The following is a 14,018-nucleotide window of genomic DNA, read 5'->3' as shown; positions in this document are numbered from 1 at the left end:
CCTAGTAAATATGTACAAAAAAAATTAAGCACCCACTACACAATATTATAATTTGACATGCTGCAACCTGTAACAATGGCCAAATTTTGACACTTCTTTGCCGGACATGCATTTTCTGACAGAACTCACCTCTCAGCACAGATGTGTTGGTCACTACTCGAACGCACGGACTTGCACCGGACGTGGGAATGTACTTCCGGAGTTGATGGCACACCGGCCTAGCAGGATGCCACATCCCACCCCAGTCTCTCCAGTTCTTGAACGGATCCACTTCCTTCAGTGTGTCTGCGTCCACAACAGAATAATCTCCGGATTCTAAGTTCCACACAAACTTAAAGCCTGCCTGGTAGTATCGCCTCTGCAAGCTATTCACTGGGTTCCTGGGTCGAAAATAATGGAACTTATATATACACAAGATAATATATAGGGATGAGTTAGATGCAACTAGAACTGATATCAAGACATTTACGGATTCCTACTGATACTTGAAAATTGCAAGAATTAAATGTTGTTCAAAATATCAATGACAGTTGAACCTGAGTTATATGTATGTAAAGGTGAAGGGAAAATAATATGTATAAGCAGGGCTCGAAAAATCCCAGTCGCCAGGTCGCCATGGCGACTAAAAGATTCAGCCTGGCGACTGTCATCTTTGGCTGTAATATTGCCGCTTTTATTAAGTTTGCATGTACGAAATTTTGAAGATTCTAAGTTCAAATTGCAGTACAGCGTAAGTTAGCAAATGATTTTTTTTTATCAACGTTGTGAACATTTCATAGAATCAGTACCTTACTCCTTGTCCCCCAACCCCTAATTTTCTGCTTTCTCACATGATTTAGCGATGTTTTGAATACGATGATGCTCAACTTCTTATAGTATGCACAATTGCTAGTACGTGGTTTCCTGGCGCCTGATTTTCAGAGCTGGCACCTAGCTCTGAACAAGATTTTTCGAGCACTGCGTATAAGTGAGAATTACTACAAATCTATAAACATAAAATCAAAATTTGTTATTTACTTACGTACAGTGAGTATATACTTGTCAAAGACAATGTTTTGGTGGCAACTGGCCCCTTCTTCAGGTCGAGAAATCAGCTTTACGGGAAGTTATACGCGAGGAAGACAAATTATTAAGTAGGAATGTTTATGAGGCCTCATTTATATGTAAAAATAGAGAGAACAAGCTGAATAAAGAAGATGGGAATATTGATGAAATATGGCTAGGAATGTTGAAAAAATGGGAAAAACGTGAATATAAAGAAATCAGATTCAAGGTTAACATTGAACGGGAGGCAAGCATCATACGCAACTTCTAGTTTGAAATGACGTAATGGAATGGAAAGTTAGGGGAAGGAGGGATATCGACTGACTCGCAACCTCACGCATTTGAGTACATACCAGTTCCAGTCAAGATGTGAATTGTGATCGGATAGTAACATGGGTTTTAACAGTTTTTATATGAGTTTTAAGGGGTTTTAAAATGTGGGAATAGTCCTGTTTTAGTCATTTGTTATCCTAGCATTCAACCTGTCCACATAAAAACCTATATCCTTTCTAAATGACGAAGCTTTGTGGATTTCCGTAAAGCCGACTTCTTGACCTGAAGAAGGGGGCAGTTGCAACCAAAACGTTGTCTTTGACAAGTAACAGTTGGCCTGAAAAGTTCGTAGGCTGACTAATAGATGGCATTACTAGAATTAAATCCATGTGATTTTTACTTAGTACTAACCTTCAAAAGATACGTGTATAAATTTCACAGCTGCCGGATAATTAGTTCGTGAGATATAGCATTGTGAGTGAAGCAGCTTTTGTTATTGTGAAAAAATGGATAAAAAAGAATTTCGTGTGTTAATAAAGCATTGCTTTTTGGCGAAAAAAATACTGTTGAAGCCAAGGCTTGGCTTGATAAACATTATTCGGACTCTGCACCAGGAAAATCAACCGTTGAGAAGTGGTTTGCTAAATTTAAACGAGGCGAAATGAGCATCGAAGATGATGCACGCAGTGGACGCCCCAAAGAGGCTGTTACCGACGAAAACATCAAAAAAAGTCCACAAAATAATTTTAAATGATCGTAAAGTGAAGTTGATCGAGATAGCCGAGACTAAAAATATCAAAGGAACGTGTTGGACATATTGTGCATGAATATTTGAACATGCTAAAGCTGTGTGCAAAATGGGTGCCGCGCGTGCTCACAATCAATCAAAAGCAACAACGTTTTGATGATTCGGAGCAATGTTTAGCGATATTCAACCGTAATAAAATTGCTTCCCCATCCACCATATTCTCCAGATCTGGCCCCCAGTGACTTTTTCCTGTTTGCAGACCTTAGAAGAATGCTCGCTGGAAAGAAATTTAGCACTGATGAAGAGGTAATCGCCGAAACTGAGGCCTATTTTGAGGCTAAAGAGAAATCGTAGTATAAAAATGGCATCGAAAAATTGTATGACCGCTATAATCGTTGTATCGCCCTCGAAGGCAACTATATTGAATAATAAAATCGAATTTTGTCAAAAAAATATTTTTTACTATGTTAGCCTACGAACTTTTCAGCCCAACTGTTATATACTCACTGTACATAAGTAAATAACAAATTTTGATTTTATGTTTATATATGATAGTGTGTTAGTAAGTCGTACACATCCAAAATATGAATTACTACAAATCAGATTTAGATACAATGTCATATCATTATTATTGAAATACTGTAATTGTATCTATTTTGAGGAGCAAGATATACAGGGGATGGACAAAAATATGGAAACACCTGGTATGAAACAGGTAGCCATTTCAAACACGATTTGCGTCTGAATGGTATGTGGCGCTGTGGTCACTGGCACTTCCTGCGAGGTATACACCCTGGCCAACCTGACAGATGGACCAGTTATAGTTCAGCGACCGGTCCGTGCAGGTTATCATGAATCATGTCTGAGCTGACAGAGTTTCAAAGAGGGCAAATTGTGGGTGCACGTATGGTGGGAGCTTCCGTGACTAAAGTAGGGGAAATGTTTGGTGTATCAAGAGGCACAGTCTCAAAGATCATGACTGCCTACGAGACTCCCGGAAAAACCGCATCAGCGAAGCACCAGCGTGGACGCAAGTGTGTGTTGCGTGACAGAGACAGACGCACATTGGGTAGGATTGTGACCAAGCAAAAGATCACCACTGCTCCAAAAGTCACTGCTGAGCTGAATACAGTGCATACAAACCTTGTTAGCGTCAAAACAGTCAGAAGAGAACTCCACAAGCAGGGTATTCATGGCAGATCTGCAATTCCCAAACCACTCGTGACTGTTGACTATGCTGCTAGACGGAGACAGTGGTGCAACGCCCATAAAAACTGGACAATGGAGCAGTGGAAGACTGTAATCTGGTCGGATGAGTCATCGTTTACATTGTTTCCAACTGCTGGCCGAGTGTACGTGTGGAGAATGCCAGCACAAGTGTATGATACAGACTGTCTGTTACCGAGAGTGAAGCATGGTGGTGGTTCAGTGATGATTTGGGCAGCCATCTCCTGGTATTCTGCTGGACCCATCATCACCCTGCATGGACATGTCACTGCCAGGGACTACGTAACCATTTTTGAGTAATCAGCTGCATCCCATGGTGCAAACTTTGTTCCCAGATGGTGATGCCGTGTTTCAAGATGACAGAGCCGCTGTTCATACAGCTCACATCGTCCAGGACTGGTTTGATGAGCACGAAGATGAAGTGTCACATGTCTGCCATGGCCTCCACAATTGCCAGACCTAGATATTATTGAGCCCCTATGGTCGGTTTTGGAGACCAAGGTGCGAGCCTGCTACCCACCACCATCGTCTCTACAACAACTTGCAGCTGCTTTGGAGGAAGAATGGTACAACATCCCTTTGACAACTATACGCGACCTGTATTTGTCCATTCCACGTCGACTGCAGGCCGTTCTGCGTGCCAAAGGTGGTCCTACTCGATATTAATAAAGGTAATGTGCATTTCTGCAGATGTTTCCATATTTTTGTCCATCCCCTGTACATAATACAGGTTATTTCTGTCATAAAGTGGTAATTAACGAATCTAAAAGTTTGATTCTTAAATACAGATAAGAAGCACCTTTTCCAAATCTGCATATCTTCCCTCTTGTGACAAATGCATTTGTCGATTTACTACCAAATTTTAAAAATTCATCTAATTCTTTTACAAATGACTGTGCAAAGTGTGAGATATGCGATGCCCAAATCTGCCGCAATTTCAGCTTTAGTTTTATGTGGATTAGTATAGACTTCCTGCATAAATTTTACTTTCTGGTCAAGCATGTAACTTTTCCTCTTTCTGTTCTCCATGGCCAAACAGGAGCAACTGAAAACGTTCACTGAGGGACCACTGTTCTATTTTTATTATGGAACACGGAAAAAAAAAGGGAAAAAAAAGCTATCAGCATCTTTTTCACGTGTGTAGTTTCGTATCTCAATTACGCACAAGAGAAAAAAATGAATGTAGTGAACAACTCCGGTAAATCTTTCTCCTATTTCATTTCATGCCATACGCCACCTCTCCTTGTCTTCTCTGCGACATCACACTCGTCTTTCTCTCAACTCGAGACTGCTTTCCACCATGCTCACCCATGATACTAAGAGTACTCTCTTAGAGATTACTTATAATACTCTCTTAGTATCATGTGCCCACCTATCAGGCTTCGTATTTGAAACTTGCCTTGTGTTTTTGTGACATTGTTGTAGCTTGGTTACGTACAATTCAACTGTATTTTATGAAAATTAGTACGTATAAAGAATTACACAAATAAGGTTAATTTATCATGTATTTAAATTATATATTTGCCGGGACCTTCAGAAATTTACGTATAAAACAGATTACGCAGAACTGAGTTACGTATAAAGCAGTCTCAACTGTAATATTAATGGACAAGTATTGAACTCAATTAAGCATCAATTTAACAGAGTTCTGATTCTATGCAATGACAAAACACAGTTTTCACACAAATGCAAAATACATTCATGTGGAAATTTGAAAAATGGAAACTTCATAATTTTGAAGACTCGGCAAAACTGTCATGTGGCATTTTTGAAAACTTATGAAACACCAAAATGCAAGGATGGGACAGAAATCTTTACTCTTAGAAGTATTGGCTTATACATGTGTACCACTGTATTGGCAAAATTATTTGCTTTACCAATTCAAAAACAGCCTGTAATATAGTGCAAGATTCTGCCATTTTGTTATTATTTTTATAAATATAATTTGCATGGCCTGGGTTTGCAAAAGAAATGTCTAAATATGCAGTTTTCCTTTTTCATGGCAAAATCCACTGTAGTCACTTTGTTACATACAATAAACAAATACATTAATGTACTACTCATGTTCTTCAGGGAAGATTCAAAATATTATATGGATTACTGGTACTGGTAAATTTATTACTCATGCTTTATTGGTACCAGTTAAAAATTTCAAATTGGTCCATCCAGATTTCCCACATGAACTCTATAATTATTTTCCCAGAGTTTTCCAGAATCCTCAATTTTTACAAGATTAATCAGTGAGCAGTACATTACTTTTTTCAATTGTTTTTACACTGGCCTCCTCTATTTCCCCTCATACTCTTGCCTTCTTTATTATTATTGTTAAAGATAGTTTTGGCCAATATAAGCATATCAGTCTATTGGTAATACAGAGTGTCCGAAAAGTCACGCAACCCGGTGTTTACGACCGTATAACGGAATAGCGAAACGGAATGAGAAGAAACACTTTCTGCCAAGAGAATGCCCTGTATATTGGGAAAATTTAGAGAGACAAACATATGTAAGAACATGCATGTTTTAATAACGAATAAGCAAAGTGTTGCCAAAGGCGGGAAAAAAATATTTGCAAATCGTGTGTATTGATGCACAGAACTCACTGAGGTAAATTATTGCAACATTTCACAACACGAAGTTTCAAAAACATTGCAGAAGGGAATAAATGGGCTGTTCCAAAAATCGATGTTTTCACAATATTACGCAGGACACTGGCAACACTGTTGGTGTCACGTGTCACTAACAGATGTGTTTCACCTCAGGTTATCACACTAAGGCACTTTTAACGACAAAGGAGAAAGTTGGTTATTCTCGAACATATGCAATAAATTACATACACCTTGCAACCCTGAAATGTGGGTATCCCTAAATGCTTCTCTTACTGACGATGTTCGGATATATTCTTCAACAATAGAATATGGCATTTTAAAAACACACACAGGACGTCAGCATAAGTAGACACAATCTGGAATGTACCCACATTTCAGGGTTGCAAATTGTATGTAATTTATTGCATATGTTCGAGAATAACCAACTTTCTCCTTTGTCATTAAAAGTGCCTTAGTGTGATAACCTGAGGTGAAACACATCTGTTAGTGACACATGACACCAACAGTGTTGCCAGTGTCCCTCGTAATATTGTGAAAACATCGATTTTTGGAACAGCCCATTTATTCCCTTCTGCAATGTTTTTGAAACTTCGTCAAAGTTCTTTTTCTGTCAAATTCATTAGATGGCCATCCAAATTGTTCGTTGGTATTGTGAAATGTTGCAATAATTTACCTCAGTGAGTTCTGTGCATCAATACACACTATTTGCAAATATTTTTTTCCCGCCTTTGGCAACACTTTGCTTATTTGTTATTAAAACATGCATGTTCTTACATATGTTTGTCACTGTAAATTTTCCTAATATACAGGGCATTCTCTTGGCAGAAAGCGTTTCTTCTCATTCCGTTTCGCTATTCCGTTATACGGTCGTAAACACCAGGTTGCGTGACTTTTCGGACACTCTGTATTACCAATATTTTTTTTTAAATATTGCAATTTAGTGCAATATTATGCCATTTTGTTATTACATTTATGAATAAAGACATGTAATTCATGTCATGGTTTTGTAAAGTAAATGTTTAAATGTGCAGTTTGTTGTTCAAAGGCAAAACTCATTGCAATCCCTTACTTACAAACATTAATTAAAAAGATGAATGAATCATCATGCTCTTCAAGGAACATTTGCAATTTTGTACTGGATCAGTAGAATATACATTATTGGTATTAGTAATTTAAGAATAGTTTCTTGATGTTTGCAAAAATTTAATACCAGTACACTTTCTAATATGAGCAACAACAAAACTAATTCAAGTTTAAAATTACATCTGTGCACATAATTAAGAATTAAGGTTACAGGTTTTTGTTAATGTTAAACATTTTTTTCAAACTGTACGTATTACAGTAATATATAAAACAAATATATACACATTTCTGACAAACAGAAGTTTACAAATGGACACACAATATCAGTTAATCTGTAATGCAAACTAAACACACATGTAAAGCCTATATCTTCAAAGTACCTTGTGTAAAGTAGGTTAAAGAAGTTGTAATAACTACATGTATGCATGCATACATTTACTTACATGAAATTTAGAGCTTTCGCACTTCCGCATTGCACAATTTAATGGTTGAATCCTATTAATTTCGAAGATCCACTGTATTCATTCAGTAAGGGTACGGCGTCTGGAGCGGAGATGGCACCGCGTCACTGCTTTTATTTGTTCCCGTGCAGCGGTAGTTGCAATTTCTCCCGTTTGGTGGCACTGGCGTGTGTATCCTCTAAATTTCACGTAAGTAATTTTAAACCACGTTTACCGCATCCCTCAGATATACTTTATTGGGACTTGTTGATCAATTAGATGATTTTCGCAGAGATTTCTTTTTCTTCAAATTCCCTGAGATTTACAGGTTCTCCATGGTGCGCGGGAACCCTGTCCGTCCCCATGTTACAGAAACAATATTGTTAAAATATTAATAAAGCAATACTATTGATTTCAAAGCAAACCATGCATTAAGAACTTACTCAGATTCTTACCTTTGACTCTTAGCTAATCCTTTGGTCTTAACAGCTGCTTGGATGAGCATCACAGCTACAACTATCACATCCCCGGAATTAGGACACACCTGCACGAAGACAAACAGAATTTGCTCAAATTTCACGTTTATTTCTCTCTCAATTTGCTTTTAAGTCTAGCCTACGGGGTCAAGGTACAGTTTCGTACAAAGTGTACATTAATTTCAATTCTGTCAAAATTAGGGCTGAACCAATAACCATAGCAATGCTGATATTCACCAATACTGATACTGATGCTTGAAAATTGTGACAATGAAAAAAATGTGCAAAATATTGAAGAATAGTAGTGTATGTATTGCATTCAAATTATAAGGATCATAATATCAGAGCTTCCTTCAAATTATTCAAGAATTACATCAGAATATCAAAATACGTCTTATGTAATCACAAAATACAGTTTTTTCCGCACGCTATTGCTACAAAATAAATGAAAACTTCGAAATTTATATACTTTCCAAGATAATTAGACTCTGCGAAGTGTTGTGCGGCATTTTTGTTGACCACGCGAAAGACCAAAGTGGCATAAATTGATTGAAGTGTTGTTTTAAGTCCACTTTATGCACAGAAAGGTTAATCGGGACTGAACCTACAGTTTTAAAGTGGGAGCCAAACCACTATGCCTTCTACCTCCACTGTTTTTTTTTTTTTTTTTTGAGTTGCTGTTTGAAGCTCACTTTATGCACAGTAAGGCTAATCGGGACTGGACCTACAGTTTAAAGTGGGACCTGAACCACTTTTGCCTCCACTGGGTATCGAACCTGGGACCCCTTGATTACAAGGCAATGACGCTACCACTGCACCATGGGGGAGGTCCCCGTACCTCCACTGGGTATTGAACCCAGCACTCCTTGATTATGTCACCACTATGCTATCAGGGAGATATAATATTAACTTACGTTTTGTGAGTATCGAGGTAACTCCTGTGATGTTTCGGGGTACAACTGCTCCCTTCCTCAGGCTGCTCACGTTTAGGTTATGTATAAATCATAACCATGTCGAACTCTCCATAGGTACAGGATATAGGATTGGTAAAAGGTGTGTGGTTAAAAAACAGTAAAAATCTAAAACCCATTACAGGTTAATGTTATATATATATTAAACTTGTGAGTAATTCACACAACCTTCATCATGTATCCATCAGGGAGAGCCAAAATGACTGGAAAGTATCAGCTAGTAGTGGTAAATAAAATCTAACTGATACTTTCCAATACTGATACATCGGCATCAGTATCAGTTCAGTGCCAGTCAAAATGTATGCAAGTATTGAAGGACAGAAGAGAGTGAGTTGTAAGTTGTGAATTTCACCTCACATATTGCAGTTGTAACTAGATCTTCACATCTATTAGTAAGATAGATAAAGCTTATTAAAAACACCATTAATAAATATAGGAGAAACCACGGTATTGCCAAACAGTTAAGCTTTGGTGACGAACTATGGATATATTTGAAAACATTTAAGACACTGCTTAGATTCTGAGGAAACCTTAATACCTTCCCTTCAAAATCAACTCAATAACAACATTCCCAAACTTTTTATTTTACACAAGAAACTAACAAAAAGACACAGCTGTCATGTTCAGCATTTCCCGGATTTTTCAGGGTAATATCGAACATTACCCCTTATGAAAAATAGTTACTATAAAGACAAATTAAATCCAAAATATGGAATATAGACCCTGTTTGTAAGTATACTTTTACCAAAGTATATGATCACATTGTACATGAAGCATTACATATACAATTTCTCAAGCCACAAAATTGGTTCGCCAATGCCCCTTTCTGCATTTTGTTGTTTTCATTATCCCCACACATGCTGTGTATAATTAATACACATTCCAATATGTTTACCTAAACAAATGTACAATCTACAAGAGTAAACAATACAAGAATTAATAAACATTCTTCCCTTATCTCGACATAAATACAGCACATAAATTACAAGCAAAGTTGTTGAAAACAATCCTTGCTGGTTTCGATGTCTCACAGAACAACAACCATGCTAGAAGCTTAATGCCTTGTCCATGACAGGTGCTACGTGGCAACACCGAATAAAGTACTCTTATCAAGGAAGGAAAGAAGAAATCATGGTGTTCGCCATTGCCTCTGTGTTCGGGATAACCCTGTTTTTTCACATTTCAATTCCATGTATTTCTTATGGGGAATGAAGATGCTTTCTATCAATATTTTTGCATTTTTTTAGAAAAAAACATTCTTCATCAAGCTTTTTTTCTTTCTCTTTATGTATTTTGTGCAGTTATTGTGTGTTCCTAGAGTATTTAGAGAGAAAAAGCACTACTTCCATAATACCCAGATCGGACATGTAGAGCTCCCCCGTATTCAGTGCCTTGCACTTTTTGAAAGAAACAGCCCCGCCCCATCTTTTTTAGGTGTTTAAGGATTTTCAGTATTGGTAATTCTCATTGAAAACTTTGTGTATATATTACTGGTTCAGCTCACAAAAAACCTGTTTTGTACTATTTATTGAATATAAAAAGATTTTATCTTTTGTGCCTCCGATGCAACAAACAGAAAAATAATATTTATTATTACGATAATCACTTTCTAATTAATGAACTAACCTTCATTATGACATGTTCTAATTCTAAAATTTATTGACAAGAAACAGTATATAATTAAAATATCTTACTTTTCTCAGTTATAATTAGAGGCACATATTTTTGGTAAATAAAAAAGCAAAATTTCGGTACAAAAACAGTCGATTTCGTGTTCAAAAGTGGTAAATAAAATAAAATTTCGGTGTTATAGCGGTGAATAATCACATCAAAAGTCCTATATAAAATGACATTTTGGTTCTAAAATTGTGAATATAATCCTAAATTAGATTTAAAAACTGCACTTATTACACAAAATAAACTTATCCCTTCTAATAGCACATTTATGTAGTTACCAGAGTATTAAGTTTATTCCTGTGTAAAGGGGTCCATTTTTGCTTCTCAAATATTTACAGCAGAATTATTCAATTTTCTGTGAATTGCATAACTCACAGGATACTTTAGACTTCAGAAAGTGTTGCGTCGGTATATAAACGGTAAATTTTGTGTTTAAGAGTCAATTTCGCATTTTGCAGTTCATTTCGCATTATTTCGTGACAAAACAGGGTAGAAAAATGCACGTCAGACCTTTCAGAAACATGAAAAATGAACATTACAGCATGTGATTTCATATTTTGTGTTTTCAGCAAAAACGAAATTTGCATGCCTCTAGTTATAATATATCAAAAAAAATATTGATTGCATTTTTTACAAGCAACATAAGTGTGAAATGTGTTACTTACATCAACAATTTCGACATCATAGTCATGACAGAACCAGTATTTTTTCCCTGCTTCCGCACACATCTTCTGAGCCATTTCATGACAGTATTGTTCTACATCAAAGCTCATTTGGTGGACTAATACACATGGTGCCATCTGGAAGGAAACAGGAGAGTTTATATTCAGGTAAAATTACATGGTTGTGCATCTCTATAATGATTACCAACAAATTTGGGAAAATCCATTTTATATACAGACAGGTTAAAATAAAAGCAGCATCCAAACGACCATGCAATGTGCATCCATCAGGAAGGTACAGGCTTATTATGGATGGACCGATATGAAATTTTTGTTGACATAAAATTGACCATGTTTGATGAAAAATCTTGGACTTGATGGCTGATGCATCACCTCCAGTACAGTCAAGAGTGAGAGAGTTTGTGCAACTGTACCACCTCCACACACAATATATGTGCTTTCAGGATTGGTGCACATCGGACAGACCTGAAACCTTTGATAGTGAAGGCATGCAACATACTAGACCATCAAGCCAGGATGCATTTATTTATGTATTGGTACCTTCGGAAAGTTCTTAGCAACTAAAACGAAACATACCCAAAGAAAGAAAGAAAAAAACCCCACTTGAAACGTATAAATTACTACATTACTTTGTTAGAGTATGTTAGTGTCTCCCTGATGGCATAGTGCATAGGCGTAATTTGGTGAGGGCAAGGAGGGATGCTTGCCCCCCCCCCCCAAATATTTTTTGGTTTATTAAAATTTACAAGTTAGGGTACCTGAGGGGCAAAGTAATACAGAGTAATATTTGTGATATCGCAAACGTCACAGTTATTTATCAAATAATCCTAGATGCTGTTTTTATTGGATGGAAAACATTTTGAGCCTCTGCACCCAAAGTTAAGCCTCAGGTTTGATTCTGACCCCTCAAAATTAGGCCCAAGTTTAATTCTACCCCCTCAAAATTAGGCCAAGTTTAATTGTGCTCCCTCAAAATTAGGCCCAAGTTTAATTCTACCCCCTCAAAATTAGGAGTAGTTTAATTGTGCCCCCTCAAAATTAGGCCCAAGTTTTATTCTGCCCCCTCAAAATTAGGCACCAAATTTGATTCTGCCCCTCAAAATTAGGCCCAAGTTTAATTCTGTGCCCTCAAAATTAGGCCCAAGTTTAATTCTACCCCCTCAAAATTAGGCTTAGTTTAATTGTGCCCCCACAAAATTAGGCCCAAGTTTAATTCTGCCCCCTCAAAATTAGGCCCCAAATTTGATTCTGCCCCTCACAATTAGGCCCAAATTTAATTCTGCCCCTCAAAATTAGGCCCAAGTTTAATTCTGCCCCCTCAAAATTAGGCCCAAGTTTAATTCTACCCCTCAAAATTAGGCCCAAGTTTAATTCTGCCCCCTCAAAATTAGGCACCAAATTTGATTCTGCCCCTCAAAATTAGGCCCAAGTTTAATTCTGTGCCCTCAAAATTAGGCCCAAGTTTAATTCTACCCCCTCAAAATTAGGCCTAGTTTAATTGTGCCCCCACAAAATTAGGCCCAAGTTTAATTCTGCCCCCTCAAAATTAGGCCCCAAATTTGATTCTGCCCCTCACAATTAGGCTCAAATTTCATTCTGCCCCTCAAAATTAGGCCCAAGTTTAATTCTGCCCCCTCAAAATTAGGCCCAAGTTTAATTCTGCCCCCTCAAAATTAGGCCCAAGTTTAATTCTACCCCCTCAAATTTAGGCCTAGTTTAATTGTGCCCCCACAAAATTAGGCCCAAGTTTAATTCTGCCCCCTCAAAATTAGGCCCAAGTTTAATTCTACCCCCACAAAATTAGGCCCAAGTTTAATTCTGCCCCCTCAAAATTAAGCCCCAAATTTGATTCTGCCCCTCAAAATTAGGCCCAAATTTAATTCTGCTCCCTCAAAATTAGGCCCAAGTTTAATTCTGTCCCCTCAAAATTAGGCCCAAGTTTAATTCTGTCCCCTCAAAATTAGGCCCAAGTTTAATTCTGCTCCCTCAAAAGTAGGTCCAAGTTTAATTCTGCCCCCTCAAAATTAGGGCCAAGTTTAATTCTGCCCCCTCAAAATTAAGGCCAAGTTTAATTGTGCTCTCTCAAAATTAGGCCCAAGTTTAATTCTGTCCCCTGTAAATTAGGCCCAAGTTTAATTCTGTCCCCTCAAAATTAGGCCCAAGTTTAATTCTGCCTCCTCAAAATTAGGCCATTTAATTCTGTCCCCTCAAAATTAGGCCCCAAGGCCCAGTTTAATTCTCCCATCTCAAAATTAGGCCCAGTTTGATTCTGTCCCCTCAAAGTTAAGTCCCAAATTACGCTCATGTAGTGGTAATGTCGTTACATCGTAATCAATGGATCCCAGGCTTGATACCTAATGGAGGCACATAGTGCTTCGGATCCCACTTTAAATTGTAGGTCCAGTATCAATTAGAGACTGTGCACAAAGTGGACATAAAACAAAAACTCAAAACAACTGAATTACGTTGTCACCTTTCTACCATGGAAGTAATATAAATACGTACCAACTTCTCAGCCTTAGAATTGGAAATCATTTGCAGTTGTGAATACCCTGCACCGTGGACTTCAATTGGAAGTGCGCTATGATATCCAGTACTGCTGCTGAGATCATCATCTAGGATAAGAGAAAACACAGGTCACTACGTTAGTAATTACAGATTACGATCTTCTCAAAGAAAAAGTATTGCGAGTAAAATGAGCCGCGTCACTTAGGCAGAAGTGGATCCAGGAACGGTACCTTGCCTATATCTTGATACATTTGTACATATTTATCATTAATTTCTTTTGTT

The 14,018-nt window shown here is 37.5% G+C and overlaps 1 protein-coding gene across 1 annotated transcript in view; it reads right to left on the bottom strand.

Annotated features, from left to right (window-relative positions):
* LOC145979368 (uncharacterized) overlaps positions 1-14,018 on the bottom strand; it is a 33,526-nt gene that overhangs the window by 4,211 nt on the left and 15,297 nt on the right. The window contains exons 5-8 of the mRNA XM_083112233.1: positions 13,734-13,843; positions 11,211-11,345; positions 7,877-7,965; positions 130-380 (exon numbers count right to left, since the gene is read on the bottom strand). Coding sequence (XP_082968359.1) covers positions 130-380; positions 7,877-7,965; positions 11,211-11,345; positions 13,734-13,843 — 585 coding nt within the window. The remainder of the gene's footprint in view (positions 1-129; positions 381-7,876; positions 7,966-11,210; positions 11,346-13,733; positions 13,844-14,018) is intronic.

This window comes from Lepisma saccharinum, chromosome 26, assembly GCF_977018435.1.
Source record: "Lepisma saccharinum chromosome 26, izLepSacc3.1, whole genome shotgun sequence".
NCBI classification, from domain to species: Eukaryota; Metazoa; Arthropoda; class Insecta; order Zygentoma; family Lepismatidae; genus Lepisma; species Lepisma saccharinum.
Note: the sequence above shows the minus strand (reverse complement) of the source record. Positions and strands in the feature narration are given on the sequence as shown.